We start from the raw sequence: 17,209 nt of genomic DNA on the forward strand, positions 1-17,209 counted from the left end.
TTTTATAAATCTTTCGTAAGCGAGAAGATTTTCTGTCTTTATATAAGTTATGTATGTATCTCGCTAAAAAATATGTCGATATTAAGGTGAAGCTAAATTATTATTAGCAAAATTTGTAGAACGAGAAATTCACACGTTAATCTTCTAATTAGTTCGCGCATTCAGAATTCTAATTTTAAGTGATTTATTCGAGGTTTGTTACTCTAATTTAGCGAAAGACTATTATGTTTAATTCGTATTCCCTCATAGATTACATTATTTATATATAAGTTCTAATATCCATTACGCGATCAATGTAACAATTTGCGGTGCGGCTGCACGTTATTGAGAGTGTTTTACGTTATTACTAACAAGTACTTTGAAAACATATCGAAAATGTACAGTGTAAACATCGTGTACGCGAATGTACATGCGTATCTGAAGAGTAAAAGGTATTATTGTATCTAATTATCTACACGCTACTATATAAGAGAGACGAGGCATTCAATTTACATTCGTGCGTTATGTAAAAAAAAAAAAATGTATGAATTAACGAATATGTCAAAGAAATCGTCGTAACATTCACAGGCATAGTCAACGTCGCACCATAATTCAAGCAAGATAAATCCGAATAATAGCGAGAGCACGATGTCGCTTTTTTTCAACGCTAAAAAATTAGCAGCTAGCAAAGAATACACATTTAATCTGCGCTGAAAGATATCAAATCAACGGCGAAGGGATTCTGAGGTGACAAACATGCTTGATCAGAGTCCAAGAAGGACGGGCGGAGGAAACGAAAAAAAAATCGCAATTCTGAATCGTAATTAAAAGATATTGAAACGCGCGGCGATGAGCAATGTCAGAAAGCACGCGAAAGTAATTCTTGATATCGATTAGATCATCGATCGTTTCTGCTCAGCATAATTTCACCACACTTGCCTTTTTGCCGATTGCTTATCGTTGCTTGTTGCGAGAAAGAAAAGAAAAGAAACACTACATCTGTCCATTCTTATTAGAGACTTACAGCGTGTTTGCATGATTCAATTTTTGAATGGTATCGATACCTGTGTGAAAATCGTGAGTCTATTTACAGGCTTTATCATGATTTTTATCAAATTTCGCAGCGCTATTATCTATAAACATGATGTTATAGCGCGGTAATTGATATTAATACGTGTTGATTAATTATTCATTCTCACGATTTTTTTTGCATTACAAGCGCAAGCGAAAAACGATTTTACGCTGATTCGATATTGTAAATGACATGCTAATGAAATCACGTGTAAATGGAGAAACGTACAAGATGATTGCGAGCACATGGCAATATAAATATGCTTAAATCATCGTTGATTAGCTACGGAGCAGCAGATACTATTGACATGCAATGAATTCGATGACATAATTATAGAGAATCATACGATCATTGATGTGTCGATGTCAATGACAACAAAATTTGAACATTATATAGAAATCAAAATGCGATTTAATCGCAATTGTAAAAATACTTTTTTATACACACTTGAATTTCGTTGGAAACAAAATTACGGAAATTATTATTTTTCGTAATAACTGAACAAACGAGTATACGTTTCGGCTAATCCTACCCTTTGTGCTTATGATATTTCATTCATACGTGTTATACGCGAAAACGAAATAATCACCGAAAATTCATGAAGATACGTAAAAAAATGGTATAACTTTATTCTTTGAAGTTTCCAAAATATTGGAATATGTATTTCTATAAAATAATTACGCGGAGGTCTAAACCACCGAGAAAATAATTTTATCTAGGCGTTAATTGTTCAGTGTTGGCCGTAAAAGTTTTGCCGCTAAACTCTGCGGTCTTTGCGGTTTCCATTGGAATCCTCGATATTGTGTATGAGTTCATATAATAACTATTACTTCACGCACAAAAATAGTAAATTAAGCCGCGCACATGAGAGAGAGAGAGAAATCAGTCACGAAAATGTGATATAAAGCTTTAAAATTCACGTTGAAAGAATTTTTTTAAATAAGCGTCGAGCGTCAAGAGAACTCAAACCATTCTCTACTATACAAAAATGTTTTTCACATACATGCTCCATCAAAAATATTTTTCTCCTGGGCTTATTTCCTGACAGTATCGTATTTATCACATACGTCTTCCTAAGTCTCCTCTCTTTAAATATAGATGGTTCGCGACTCTACGTTAAAAATAGCTATAAAACAATGCCGCGGAGAAGAAACGGGCAAAAATCGTGCGCGTTTCAAGCGTCGAACTCGGCCAACGAAAGCGAGAACGCGGTAGAAGCGGAATCGATTAAGCGGGGATGTTTATCGGCGATATAAAACGCAAGCCATAAATCGATAAAGCGATTACGTATCGACACATGCCAAATAAAAATGATGGCGCGGCGTAAAAATTCGAGAATATGTCGAGGGTCTGCAAGACGAGAGCGCAAAGTGTATTAAATTTGAAGGGGAGAGTCTCTACTTTTCTCGAACGAGTAGACGGGTCGTAATCGTTGATAAGCCGGCGTTGAAGATGATGGCGCGCGAGCAAGAGAGAGATAGAGAGAGGGTGTATGTTGTCTGCTTGATAAAAATGATTCTGCTTGAGAGAAAAAAAAGTGGTGACGAGCGAGCGGACGGGTCGATGATGAACGAGAGAACGAGCATTATTTCAGAGAAAAAAAGGGGATGAAGGGGATGAAGAGAGGGTATTTCGTCCTGCCTGAGGTAACTTACCCCTGGACAGTGTCATGCCTAGAGTACGGAATCGCAAGGTAATCGTTGACGTATCTCCGTATTCTTTACTTGGCCCGACTTGCATGCTGTCCTATATCAGTGTAGCGGCACAACACATAAGATATTTGCATATACGTTCAGATAAAAGGTACATTTATTTATATATATATATATATATATACACATATACATATATATATATATATATATATGTACTTATATAATACTTATATATAACAGTACGGTAACAGCGCATTACAGAGTTTCTTCGGAGCTCACTAATTAAACCCAGTATATATACGCTTCTACTGCACGCGCGATGCTATGCTACCGCTGTGATAATTACCTCGATTTAAGCTAATCGTATATATTGCAGACACTGCTCCACGCGATCGTAACGCATAACGTTAACGAAAACAATGGTAATAAACTATGTAGTAATAAATAACGGCAACAACGACAACAACAATCACAACAAGAAAGGTGACAAGTGATACATAAACACTGTTTCATCGCACGTCGAGTTTTATATCGTCGATGAACGTTTATCGTTTTATCCGTTTCTGATATTTTCCTCGAATAGACGTTGAAATCTTTCTCTCCGTCATTTATACGTGAAGCTTCAGAAATGCATTTTCTCTATGCATTACGTACGTTCGCGAACGATAGATCGTCTCTCTTTTATCGAATCGTCATATCTGTCAAACGAACCTAATGCGCGCGCGATCAATTTTACTTAAATAATTAGATTGAGTCTAGAAATTGAATAAGTTGCAGATCTTGGATATATAAATAGAAACGGCAAATTTTTATAATTTTTCGACTTTTATTCATTCATATTGAAATCTATAATTTGCTACCATTTAGTCTATTTAATTATTTAATATGACACAAGAAGTCTTTAAATTTTATCTTATTTATATATTAATGAATTTAAAAAATTTTTAATTGGCAGTCATAAATTGAAAATGAGAAATTCCTATAAAAAGAAGAATTAGAGTAAGAATGTAAGAACAAAATATATAAATCTTTACTATCAGTTTGAGTATGAAATATTGAGACATGAAATAATTTAAAATTATATCATTTAAAGACATTTACATCTTTTTTTCTTGACTTATTATCCACCTATCATAAACTGATTTCTCATGCAAATCGTAAATAGTAAAAAATTCGCCTTAATTTCCTACTCTGCCATGGTACTCGCTCATCTCTTCCGTATAATTAGCTACATCCCGATAATTGTTTAATGGGCTTGTGTCTATTTCAAAGAGTTACATCGTCCTGCGCAAGCAACATATCTCACTCAAGTTTCACGGTATTTCCGGCTACAGTGTTTGCGTTTCCGATCGTTCTCGCGCAACAAAATCATTAGAAGGAACGAAAGAAAAATAGGGAAATTAACATATACATATAAGACGTGGCATATATAATCTAAAGAGAAAGGATTTTTTTATCGAATATATATTCTTTCAAATTGACTCACCTGCAAAGCACCAGCGGCCGGTCGCGCGTGCAAAGATTACGAGGAAAATAATGAGCACGAGCACCAGAACGCCCACGACAATACCAATGATAGATCCAGCGTCCAAATCAACACCTGCAAATGGTATAAAAAAATATCTCTCTTTAATGTAGTTCTCTTCGTAGCGTAGTTTTAGTATTATATCAATACCTTGGATTGAAACAACTGACAATCATTTTCTAGTAGAGGAGAAAAAGAAAAAGAATGTCGCACATGAGAAAAAAAAATTCAAGACTGTAGTATTTTAAAGTGTTATGTGATTTAAAGCATTATTAATTTTTTACGTTGGTGAAATATAATATAATCTCAACAATGAAGTAAAATATATATAAGTAAAAGATATTTAATTTTTTCGTAATGATAACGATTGACAAGTAAATAAATTATTAAATATATATTTATTTGAGCTATTGAACAAAATATTTTTCTACAAAACACATACACACATTTATATATATATATACACACACACACATACACTCTGATTTTTTAAAATCTTCTGCTCTCAAAATACTTGAATATATTTTACTTCCAAGATATTGATACGTATGTATAAAACCTACTGAATATATTACAAACGTGCACGAATATTTATTAAATATATCACAAAACGTGCACAAATATTTATTGAATATTCAGTAAATAATTGCATCATTATACAGGATGTATCTTGACAATTTTAATTTTGATTTAATGAAAGTTTTATAATATCTATAATTTCGAGAAATAAATTTTGAATGTTTTATAAAAATTTTTTCGCGAATTAAATTTTAGGAAATTAAACGAGTAATAAAGACCCATTTTTTAAATCCATTTTTTTAGCAAAGTTTTCACCATTTTACAAAAATACATAATATTGAAAATTAGAAATTTATAAAAATGTTAAACATTCTCTCGATATTCTCATTGGGATCGCAAATTATTGAGAGTATCCTGTATAAAAGTGCATTGAAGGAAATAACGATTATAGTGCAACACAATACATATACGCATATTTAATTACGCAGCATTTCGTGCGATTTTCGATTTAAGTCGACGAAATCTAGACCGTTTATAGGCAGTTGTGTTCCGTCGAAATTGGTAAATTACTCGTCGCTCGATCAATGTCAAACGTGTTCTCTCGTGATCGACGTATATTACGCCCTTAACCAAATAACGATTATTAATTTCCCGGCGTGATCATCCCCCACGGAGTTTAAGTCAAACCTATCGCGCACGGAACGCCGCGTTTACTACACAAACTACTTACGTATAATAATATGAAAAAATAACATTACCTAGTGCGTGCATGTGTTCGGAGAGCTTACCATAGAAGTGACCGAACGCTCCTGCGTGAGCATGCGGTGAAGGATCGATATTGTTAGACACGCATACAAGAACATAGACGGAACGTATTTTCTAAAACGCGTGTGTGTGATCGGTGGCGATCATCTCTGACGATTACGACGATCGATATAGTCGCGATTTTACGTGCGAGATCGCGGTGGCATGATTACGATCGTGATAATGGTGAACCAGCCAAGTGTGAACGTCGGTTGATTCAGGCAATCAAAGGAAAAAAGTGTGTGTGAACAAAGCGTGTGGAGCTCTATTGATTACTCGCGTGTTGCTTATCGTTTGTTTGCTACCCCCATATATAAAAAGGAACTTGCGTATATAATAATTCAATTGAGTGAAACGTAGTATATATGTATATACACGAAACGCGTCTCTCATAATCTTGTAAAACTTGTGTTTGTTTTACGATGACATTGCACATTAAAACATTTTAAACGAATTATGCCCTTTAAGAACGTAAACCAGTGATAAAATTATATCTTTCAATTAAGTTTTCAAACAGATTTGGTTGCAATTTAATTAATAATTTTACTGCTAAGATATTATTTCGAAAATTATTGAAACAAGAGAAATAGTGATTTCTATTAAATTTTTTATAGAAAAAATTATTTTCACACTCATAAAAGTAACTAAATCGAAGACACCCCTAGTACACTTAAAAATAAAAAATATTACGTAATGATTCCATAGAATCATTTTAATAAGAATCATTTTTATAAGAAAATTTATATTTTTTTTTACATAAGAGTTTATATATATTACGAGAATTAAAAAATCATCCTCCAATTATTATATTAATATTATATTATAGACGCCACACACATTTTTTTGTGCTATCATTTATCGTGTGGTATTCGGGGTGCTCTAATATATTTTCGATATGTACAAGAGTGCACGGTGTGTAACGTCTTCAATAGAGAAAATAACTTGCGTAAATCGGATTTATCGAATAACTCACCCGCTGGTTCCGGAGATGTCGACAAAACGATACGATATTCATACGATCCCTCGTTGTTGTTCGCCAGCAACGTGTACTCCTTCTCCGTGTCGGATTTCTGAACGCTGTCGATCGTCAGAATTACGCTCCATGCTCCTTTTCCCTATAATGTTGCTTTGTGTTACGAACGTGATACATCAATCCGTTCAGCCAAGCTCTTAATTTCCTACGCTGTATCGCTCATTAATTAAACCCTTTAATTAAGCTCTCTTTAAAATGTCGTCGGGGCGCGCACACGAAGGTCTATTAATAAATTATTCGTAGAGGCTTTTGCTATTAATCTGCGAGTTTTCGCGCACTCTTTGCAGTCCCTATATTAAAGAGAGAAATTTGATAATTAAAACGCTAGCTACGAAAGCACAAAAAAAGATAAAATTTCTATTTTTTTATATCTAAGTGTCTAATATATCATTTTCATAAAATATATTTATTTTTGCGTACACATCTTAAACTTTAAACTTTATATTTTCTAGAAAAATAACACAACATGCTACATTTAAAAAAATTTTTCTATTAGTTCTTATTAATTTTTTTTTGCTTCGTATATCCCTACGCTTTTCTAATCAAAGAAAAATCCATTTGATGATTCTCGATCTCGAACATTGTTCTCGGGCGCTATTGTAGAAAGGAAAGCGATATGCTGAGTCTTTTCCGTGAGCTTTCGCCTCTCTCAATCGGGGCTCGCCGTTAGTAATTGCGTTCTCGGAGTGGAAGCTGATTCGTATTCGTCGCCGCGCTCGGTCGGCTTGCCGTTGACCGATCTACTGCAAGTTGTGACTTGTGAGAGAGCCACCAGCCTATTTGGAAGCCATTCATACACGAGCCGGGGCCGAATAGCGGCAGTGACGGCGGCTTTTATTGGTTCTGGCACACGCTGGCGTTGTTCCAGAGTGTTATGCTCGCGCGAGCGTGCTGTTCGCTCTGAAAGTTTGCGCCCGAATTCGTGAGTTTCAACGAAATCATCGGACGCCATTGAGAGCTCTCTCTCGAGCTCTCTTTAGCTCTCTCGAGATCGAAGAATGGCCCGCATCATTGAATGTACTCGACCGGTTTGCCGGTGCGCGTACCGTTCGATTATCGCTTCGAACCCCCTCGTCTTCAAATCGTGAGCTCGCGATTTCACCCAGAAGTTTGCTAACTTTGCGATCTTTCGCTGCGACGAACAGCTGGCCGTACGATGACGATAAAATTTCGAATTTTAAACAAATATTAGACTCGAAGAAACAATAAGAGGAGGAAAGAAAAGGAAAGCAAAGACATCCCAGATAGCACCATATCCAAAATCGGCGCATAAGACATCTTTAAAATATTTTTAAGATGTCTTTTGGATATCATATCATAAGACTTCTTAAAGATGTTTTAAAGATTTCTTAAAGGTGTCTTATGCTCCAATTTTGGACATGGTGCTGTCTGGGATTTTACCACTTGCTTTCTATCTCTAAATTCCAGAGATTTCATTCATTAAGAAACGGAGAAATTAAAAACGAAACTAAAATTCTAACTCTGGCATCTCGCAAATATCTAAGTTTCGTGCTTTTTAGACTTCTCTCTAGTTTTTCTCTTAAATCGATTTAATAAATCGGATTCAAAAAGTGTGATAAGAACGTGCGATTCAGGCACATTCGGGGAAACGAATGTTCGCCACTGTTCGCCGCCCCGAACTAATTAAAAAGCGCAAGTTGCAAGATCGGCAAATCCATTTAAGCCTTAATTACGGGACGAACAAACCGCTTCTTGTGCTAACGAAACAATGGATGGGGAACAAACGCCTCTGCCGCTCGAGGCCGATCGCGCGGTTCCGATCGATTCCGCGCTGTGTCTGAATTCAATGGAATTTCATTACGGCGTTGTACTCCGCGCGCGCTGTCACACAGGTGCATGGAGAATGCATCCCGGGCGAACGGTAAATCGAGGCCCGAGTCGCGGCGCACTATTGAATTTCTGTTTCATTTGCATCCACCAATCCGGTCTCGCACTCTCTCTTCTTTCATCCCCAATTATTTCTTGGCCAGTGCGCTTCTTTCCCCTACACTTTATCTGTCATCGAAATTTCCATCGAGCTTAAACAAACCGCCGATATGCTTCTACTGTATTTAATCGGATCGCTAAATGCACCATTTGAAACGCGCTAATCTAACGATCGCTTTAAACAGAATAGCCGCTAAAAACGGAATAGCTTTTTTGTCAGCTGTAAAGATTATTCTTTTCAGCAGAAAATTAATTATTTAAAAAGTATTATTTTTGACGTAATAAATCCAGCTTTCGACTTGGCATGAGAAGCCACGAGAAGACAACAAAATTTTGTTTTTTCTTTAATTAAAATTTATCGATTTAAATCTAATGAAGATGTTTAATAATGTGAAAAAATATCAAGAAAAGTGATAGAACACAAGGAATATATTTTTACCTGTGCTCTTTATAATCAACAAGTAATAATAGCATAAGTTATAAATGTTTGAAAAATTATAGATCGCCTTATTGATATACATATTAAAAAAGAATTAAAGAGAGAGTAATTTTTGAGAAGAAAACTTACCAAGTCGACGGCAGTTGAAGTTTCCAATCGATTGCTCTCGTCAGGGCGACCTTCTTCGATTCTCTCTTGGTTCACTCGCCATGTGAATCGCGGCCTAGGATTCGCATGAATGGTAACATTGATAATTCCCTGTCTGCCAATCACGTATCCGAATCGTTCGAACATTGTATGTGGCTGAGGTGGATCTGTAAAAAAAAAATATATATTTTTTTTAAATTTACTTATATATGTGAAAATTACAAGAAAAAATATCTCAGAAAATTTTCACTGTAATTTTCTGTAGATATTAAACATAAAAAAATTCATTAATTTAATTTAAAGACTAATTTATAAACTGTTATTCTGTGTTATATGTATTTTATTACTATATAAATATAGAAACAGATTAGCCATTGAAAATTGACACTGAAGAAGATTCTAAATTTTAAAATAGAATAAGATGCAATGTTAGAAGAGATAAAGACAACTACAAAGAAAATAAAATTAAAATTTTTTAAAAATATGTTATAGAACATATATTAATAAGAAAAAGAGAAATTTTTATATCATAAAACTCAACTTACAATATATTTCGAGTTGCATAGTAGTTTCCTTGGGTTTATCAAGAGCGATGTGATTGGCCACGCATCGTAACGTTTTGCCATTGTCAGTCCAATCCAAACTGCGCGAAGCGTTTTGCATTGCCAAAGAGTTATCGTCTATATTTGTTTCGTAGACGATGGTTCTATCATCGTTGCCGATCGGCTCATCGTCTAGATATTAAGAACAAGAAAATTTCATTTTTATCATATTAAATGTCATATTTATTATACAAAATTTTGTTTTATTTCTTTATAATTTCTTAATTAATAAACATGTATTATTAATCCGAGAACGCGCAAACAGAATCTTCGAAATTTTTCGGTCGACTTGTTTTTATGATATTGCTTATATTATATTTTCAATTAAATTTTGTCTTTGTTTTTTAATCTCGAAATCAATCAAATTATTATAATTGATCTTTTGCATTATCTTAATTAAAGTTTTCTTTAGTAATTTTTTTATTGTAGTTTCAGCAAATTTTAAAAACTACATATGTGTGAAGTCCGATAAAAAAACACTCTTTTTTTTCTAAAAATATTCAATAATACTAACCGAGGAACAACGAGATATTCGCCGCTGGTCGTCCAGACGGTGCGCTGCAACTAATTTCCAATTTTTCGCCTTTTCTGTAAATATTTCTCTGAACAGATCCGGTACTCGTGCGAAGATCCGGGTTATTGGGTGGTCCTGAGAAATCAAAATCAAAATTTCTTTGGATCGCTTCATTGTACATATCGAATAGATTAAATCGGGATATAAAACAGATCGATATATTTTTCTCTTCTATGTTTTATTATATATTTTATTATTTTATATCATCCGAATCTGAAATTTTCTATTCTATATTTTTTCTGTTCTATTTTTCTATTCTGCATTTTATTACATATTTTATTATTTTATCATTCGAATCAAAAGCGATGAACTTGAAAGCGGTAATCTTTTTCACCATGTTTCTTCGTTAAAAAAAATATATATAATATATACTGGCGGATCCTGGAAGGGGGGGGAGGGGGGTTAAACCCCCCCTTGCAAATTAAAAGAAACAGTTTTGCTGAATTTGTTTAAAAAATATAAATAAAGGAAAACAAACATTAAAGAGCTATCGACGTCAGGATCCGCTAGTGTATATATATAAGTATAAGATACACTGTAAATTATACCCATTACGCATTCAAGGAGTTAAGTATAGATTAAGTCAGACATAGGACGAAATATGATTAGATAATTTCATATATATTATATCTATATAATATATATTATATAGATACAAAGAATTTCGCCTAATTATTTTCGTACAACGAAATTATCTCATCATTTCATCCTATATGTCTGACTTAATTTATACTTAATTCCTTGAATGCGTAATGAGTATAATTTCCAGTGTATCTTATACATACATATTATATAGATATAAAGAATTTCGCCTAATTATTTTCGTGCAACAAAATTATCTCATCATTTCGTCCTATGTCTGACTTAATCTACACTTAACTCCTTGAATGCATAATGAGTATAATTTCCAGTGTATCTTATACATACATATTGTATATATATTATATGTATATAAAGAATTTCGCCTAATTATTTTCATGCAACGAAATTATCTCATCATTTCGTCCTATGTCTGACTTAATCTACAGTTAACTCCTTGAATGTGTAATGAGTATAATTTCCAGTGTATCTTATACTTTTATATATATATATATAATATATATATAAAAAAAAAATATATATATATATAAAAGTATAAGATACCCTGTAAATTATACTCATTACGCATTCAAGGAGTTAAGTGTAGATTAAGTCAGACATAGGACGAAATATGATTAGATAATTTCATATATATTATATCTATATAATATATATTATATAGATACAAAGAATTTCGCCTAATTATTTTCGTACAACGAAATTACCTCATCATTTCGTCCTATATGTCTGACTTAATCTATACTTAATTCCTTGAATGCGTAATGAGTATAATTTACAGTGTATCTTATACATACATATTATATATATTATACAGATATAAAGAATTTCGCCTAATTATTTTCGCGCAACAAAATTATCTCATCATTTCGTCCTATGTCTGACTTAATCTACACTTAACTCCTTGAATGCGTAATGAGTATAATTTCCAGTGTATCTTATACATACATATTGTATATATTATATATATATAAAGAATTTCGCCTAATTATTTTCATGACCGAATTATCTCATCATTTCGTCCTATGTCTGACTTAATCTACAGTTAACTCCTTGAATGTGTAATGAGTATAATTTCCAGTGTATCTTATACTTTTATATATATATATATATATAATATATATATATATATATAAAAAAATATATATATATATAAAAGTATAAGATACCCTGTAAATTATACTCATTACGCATTCAAGGAGTTAAGTGTAGATTAAGTCAGACATACGACGAAATGATGAGAAAATTTTATTGCACGACAATAATTAGGCGAAATTTTTTATATCTATATAATATACATATATGTATATATACACTGGCGGATCCGGGGTTAATCCCCCCCTCCCCCCCTGCAAATTAAAAGAAAGTTTTGCTGAATTTGTTTAAAAAATATAAATAAAGAAAAACGAAGAATGGAATAAAAGCTAATCATGAAACTAAAAATATTAAATAAAATAATTTTGCAATCCCCCCCCTCCCCCCATTATCGAGGTCAGGATCCGCTAGTGTATATATACATATAAAACAATTTCTCTCAAGATATTCATGAATTTCGCAATTTATCCTTAGGTATCGAGTTTATATCTTAAATAGAGTAATTTCGCTCCGGGCGCCTATTTCAGTCTCCGTAAGCAATTTTCTTAAGGAAGATTAATTACTTTTCGAATACAGCTATAGCGACTGCGGAAAACAAGCTAGTTAGTTTTTTCGCTTCTTGTTAGAATAGATGTTTTTCTTTCTTTTTGCTATAAACCTCTTATAAAAGTACTCTGATTTTATTACTTTGCGCTATGTGATAACATTTTCATTATATTTACTTTTAAGTACTGTGATATTGAATTTAGAAAAGAAAAGCAATTATATATATTATGATAAATTAACATAAACGCATTTACAAATTTAAAATTAGAATTGCTGTATAATTTCAAGAAAGTTTTTTTAAAATTATTATATGTTTTTAAAGCAGAGAGGAATATGAAAAGATGAGAGATACACATCAGTGTTTCTATAAGTTTGCAGCTTTTTTACAATAAATTTTTCAGTCTCTACATGTCACTAGAATCTCATAGAATTAAAACGAAAGACAACGACTCACTCGCAACGATGATTTTTAGAGACGCGGTTGCCTCTTGCCGGGTGATGACGGTCGTCAGGGAGCATTTGAAGATGCCGTTGTGAGTTTCCTTCACTTTAGCGATACGGACGCCGCACTGGCCAGTCTTGACACCATCGCCGTAATACTCGATGCCGTCTTCGTGATCTGACTGGTCTTCGTTCAGCACCATGCTACCCTCGCCAGGTATTTCCACACGGCAAACACGAAGCGGTTGTGCGGCTTTGCATAGAATCTGCAAACTCTCACCAACCCGGACAGCCGTTTCCCTTTTCGGCTCGATGTCTATCACTGGATTCGGTCTTGACGCTGAAAGCAGATTAAACAGTTTCGAGTTTGACAATGACGTTAATTTTATAACTATACTGATATGCTATACTATATACTATACTGATCAGCAAAATTACGTTATATAAATATTGAAAATTTCAGCTTCGAATATTATAATTCTGATTTAAAATAAAAATGTAAGAAAATTACATAAGAGAGAATCTGCTTTCTATATTTTAAATTATATATCAAAGTATAAATGTACAATACAAAAAATGTGTTACAGAAAATTATCTTACGAGATGCTTTACAAATATTTTATAAGACGTTTATATAACTTTTCTTTGCATAACGTCTTAAAGTAGGTTTCAGAAATTGCAGTTATCGATTTCCTTTCTACAGTAAATACTTTCTACAGTAAACAGAAATTTCTTATTAAACATCGAGTATTAAACATTAAAAACATTTATAAACATAAATATATTTTATTTTTTATTTTTATCATTTAAACGTTTTGAAATTAGCTTTAATCAGATAAAATCAAATAATTAGATTTGACATTTATGTTCGATATAATTATATACGTACAGGCACGCAACACGTACAGAGGTTTCTACATTAAAATATTCCATAATATATCAAAAAATATATTTAATTAGATTTCAGTTGGTTGTGTAAAAGTGCAATAATCGTAATTACGCTTTTTCGAAATAGTAAAAAAAAAGGGAGGAAAGAAAAGAAATATTAGCAGTAGATTTTAAAGAACACGCATTCGCATAGCACCGCGGCTGATAAAAAATCGAGAGGGCGATTCGCATGGGCGAAGATGCCGCGTCTACGAAGATTTACGAGACAAAAAGGAAAGTTGATTAAATCCCCACCTGCACTGCTTCTATCTCGCCCTCGTGTATCTTTCTTATACCAACGCGCTCTGCATTAAAAAGAAAGGTAGCCGACTTTTTCGTCCCCCTATCCGCTCTTTCGTCACTGTAAACCCATCCGACATGCTGGTACACTTAATCCTTATGTTGCGCGCCATTGGTTTCGATATAGCTTTACGTTTTTTGTTTCGTTAATTGATGTATTATGAAACGGAAGGAAGAAAGATGTTCAATTTTTATCCAAGTGAATATTTCCAATTAAATTTGTTAAATTACTAGAACAACACAAACGCGCGCGCCATTCTTCGGTTTTATGTTAAAAAAAATGGTATTTAAAAAAAAATAATATAAAGTTTGTTTAAACTCGATTAATTTTTTTCACAGAAATTAACTGATTAGAGCGTTAATTTGCTAATTAAATTTTACAATAATAATATGTTAAAAAATTAAAATAGTAATATGTTGTAAATAATATGTTATTAATATCTTATTCTCGATTAATATTTTTTGATAGAAATCAGCTGATAACTGTCAAAAATATTAATCGAGTTTAAAGTATTATAACCTATTATTTAATATATATTATATTATTTTAATTTTTATAACATTATTTTAAAAATGAATTAGTAAATTAACGCTTTAATCAGCTGACGCTTTAATCATATATGTCATGTAGAGCTTCAATTAATTTTTTTTCAGTAGTAATATAAGACATTAATCAGACGTTGTGATTGCTCGGTAGATACATTGACAAATTATCCAAATTAATTATTATACAACAAATTAATTATTTTTTACAATAATCAAGCTTCAAATAGACAAGACATCTCGAAAACATTTCTATGAATACGAGAGAGAAAATATTATTGCGGAGAAAGAAACATTCTCTCTCTCAATGTCTTTTAATCAGCTGATTTTTCTGTCAAAAAATATTAATAAAATTTGCTAATTAAATATTCTAGCTTACCTATTTATATTTATATTGTGTATGTTATAATTTGCTAATTAAATTTTAAAATAATAATATGATAAAAGTTATAAAATAGTAATACGTTGTAAATAATATGTTATAATACCTTATTCTCGATTAATATTTTTTCTTTCTAAAGCTATATCTTTTCGAACGAATCTCCTTCGATTTAATTAATTATTAATATTAAGTCATGTATATAGTATCGCGCGCGCGCTATTAGCATGAAGTTGCCGATGTTTGTAGCTTCGGCCATTACCGAAACGCCGCGAGTATCAGGCAGTTGGAGCTGCGTCCCGCTGTGATTAATTAGTAAGCATAATCATTAGAAACGATTTCTAACCTTTGCATTGTAATATTTATCAATCGCATATCATAATTTCAACGTTAATATGTAGTCGTAATTGTTTGAAACGCATATTTCGCGAAAAACTCGATGCAAAATCTCTTGCCAACATAACCCAACTATCTGTTGTCGCTCGCGCGAATGTGTTGCGATCCGTAGATCTATCGTTAATTCTAGCTTACATATTTATATTGTGTATGTTATATAATGCGAAATAATAAGATCATTCTAATATATGTATGTATTTTATTTGTTACAGATAGCATTGCGAAACACAGTGCGATTCACGCGTCGTGTCGGGAGTGCCGTGTAAAGTTTCGCGCGTCGGGAGTGCCGTGTAAAGTGTCGGGCAATCGTAATTATTCGTATTTTCGCGAGTGTCGTGAATGCTTCGAAGAAACAATGATGGTCGACCAAGAGAGGAGGAGGAGGCCCGGGGAGGCATCGGGCGACATCGGGGCAACTGTGAGGTATGCAAAATGAAACATTTTTTCTAAACTATTTATGAGATATTCGACACACACATATGTACAACATAATTTGAATATTTTGTTTTCAGATCAATGTGCTGTGTACTACAACTCCGCTATTGCACGTATCGGTGAGTGAGAAATTGTTTATTTTATAATATTTCTATAGCGGTAATGGGGGTATATATATGTCGAAAATATTAAAATAGTAACATATGTTTTAAATAATATGTTATAATATCTTATCTGCGATTAATATTTTTGGACAAAAATCAGCTCTGATAATTGTCAAAAATATTAATCGAATTAAAAATATTATAACATCCTTTTCTAAAAAAGGCACGTTAAATCGATTCTTGCAAGTATTGCCTCTTCTCCGAAGAAAATATTAATTGAAATGAAGAAAAAAATATTAAAATAAAACAAATCCTTGAAATATTAATTATTTTCGGCATTATAATTTGAATCTATTTGTTTGTTACAGACAACGTAACTTCGATTTCGATAACTTCGCTGTTGCGCATTGGTGAGTGATAAACTGTTATTTAATTTTGAGGTAACGGATTTGTAGAAATTATAGATGGTAGATAGATTCGTTGCCTCAAGATGGATGAGTTAAAACAAATTAGGTTAAATAACTTTTGATATGGGGGCATTGCATCTAAGTATATTGCAAAAGTAAATTATAAATTATAAAATAAATTATAAAGTAAAAATTAAAGAAAATTAAAAAAGTATTTCTTAATTATAGATTTTATCTAATTTATTAAATAAAGAACGCTAATTTTTTCATTATATATGGTCACTTAATCTTACAATCGTGCACTGATTTTATCCTAATTTTTTTATAGCCCATCCATCTATATTTTAGAACTTTGTAGCTAAATTTTGCTTCAACTAATGTAAAGTCAAGTGATCAATTAATTAAATTATCTATAAAGGAATGATAAATGATATAAATGATTTTTTAATTAATTAAATAATAAAAATATAAAAATTAATAAAATAATTTTTTAATTGATTTAATTAATTTTATTTTGTCATAAATTATATTTTATTATAAATTATATATTACTATAAAAATTTCAATCAATCAAATTTGATTAAAAATTTGGCTTTTTTGAATAAAGTAAAATAATATTAAAATCAATATCAAACGGATGATAGTAATGTTGCACGATCGTCAACGTGATATATTCACGTTCATTGGCAACAAAAATTAATCGCAAGAGAAGGAATTTCTCTCCTTCCTCTATATTATACACA

At 32.3% G+C, this 17,209-nt stretch overlaps 2 protein-coding genes and 1 long non-coding RNA gene across 9 annotated transcripts in view; 2 read left to right on the top strand and 1 right to left on the bottom strand.

Annotated features, from left to right (window-relative positions):
* Prd1 (pleckstrin homology domain-containing protein pruning defect 1) overlaps positions 1-17,209 on the top strand; it is a 282,723-nt gene that overhangs the window by 87,950 nt on the left and 177,564 nt on the right. The gene's annotated exons all lie outside the window — the stretch shown is intronic.
* The window catches only part of Fas3 (fasciclin 3), a 301,339-nt gene that overhangs the window by 14,841 nt on the left and 269,289 nt on the right, over positions 1-17,209 (bottom strand). For 4 of the 7 annotated variants that reach the window (XM_083042522.1, XM_083042521.1, XM_083042525.1 and 1 more), the window contains exons 2-8: positions 12,989-13,315; positions 10,237-10,371; positions 9,666-9,854; positions 9,103-9,287; positions 6,528-6,669; positions 5,509-5,559; positions 4,193-4,306 (exon numbers count right to left, since the gene is read on the bottom strand). In XM_083042522.1, the coding sequence (XP_082898648.1) occupies positions 4,193-4,306; positions 5,509-5,559; positions 6,528-6,669; positions 9,103-9,287; positions 9,666-9,854; positions 10,237-10,371; positions 12,989-13,315 (1,143 nt within the window). The remainder of the gene's footprint in view (positions 1-4,192; positions 4,307-5,508; positions 5,560-6,527; positions 6,670-9,102; positions 9,288-9,665; positions 9,855-10,236; positions 10,372-12,988; positions 13,316-17,209) is intronic. The other 3 variants (XM_083042524.1, XM_083042527.1, XM_083042523.1) reach the window with 2 other exon arrangements.
* Positions 15,738-17,209, top strand: part of LOC145938777 (uncharacterized) — a 431,555-nt gene continuing 430,083 nt past the window's right edge. Inside the window, exons 1-3 of the long non-coding RNA XR_014425733.1 lie at positions 15,738-15,943; positions 16,033-16,074; positions 16,428-16,469. This is a non-coding gene — a long non-coding RNA (uncharacterized LOC145938777). The remainder of the gene's footprint in view (positions 15,944-16,032; positions 16,075-16,427; positions 16,470-17,209) is intronic.

Source organism: Prenolepis imparis, unplaced genomic scaffold, assembly GCF_030444845.1.
Source record: "Prenolepis imparis isolate NDT839.2.m4 unplaced genomic scaffold, iyPreImpa1.0 SCAF_7, whole genome shotgun sequence".
In the NCBI taxonomy this organism is placed as follows: domain Eukaryota; kingdom Metazoa; phylum Arthropoda; class Insecta; order Hymenoptera; family Formicidae; genus Prenolepis; species Prenolepis imparis.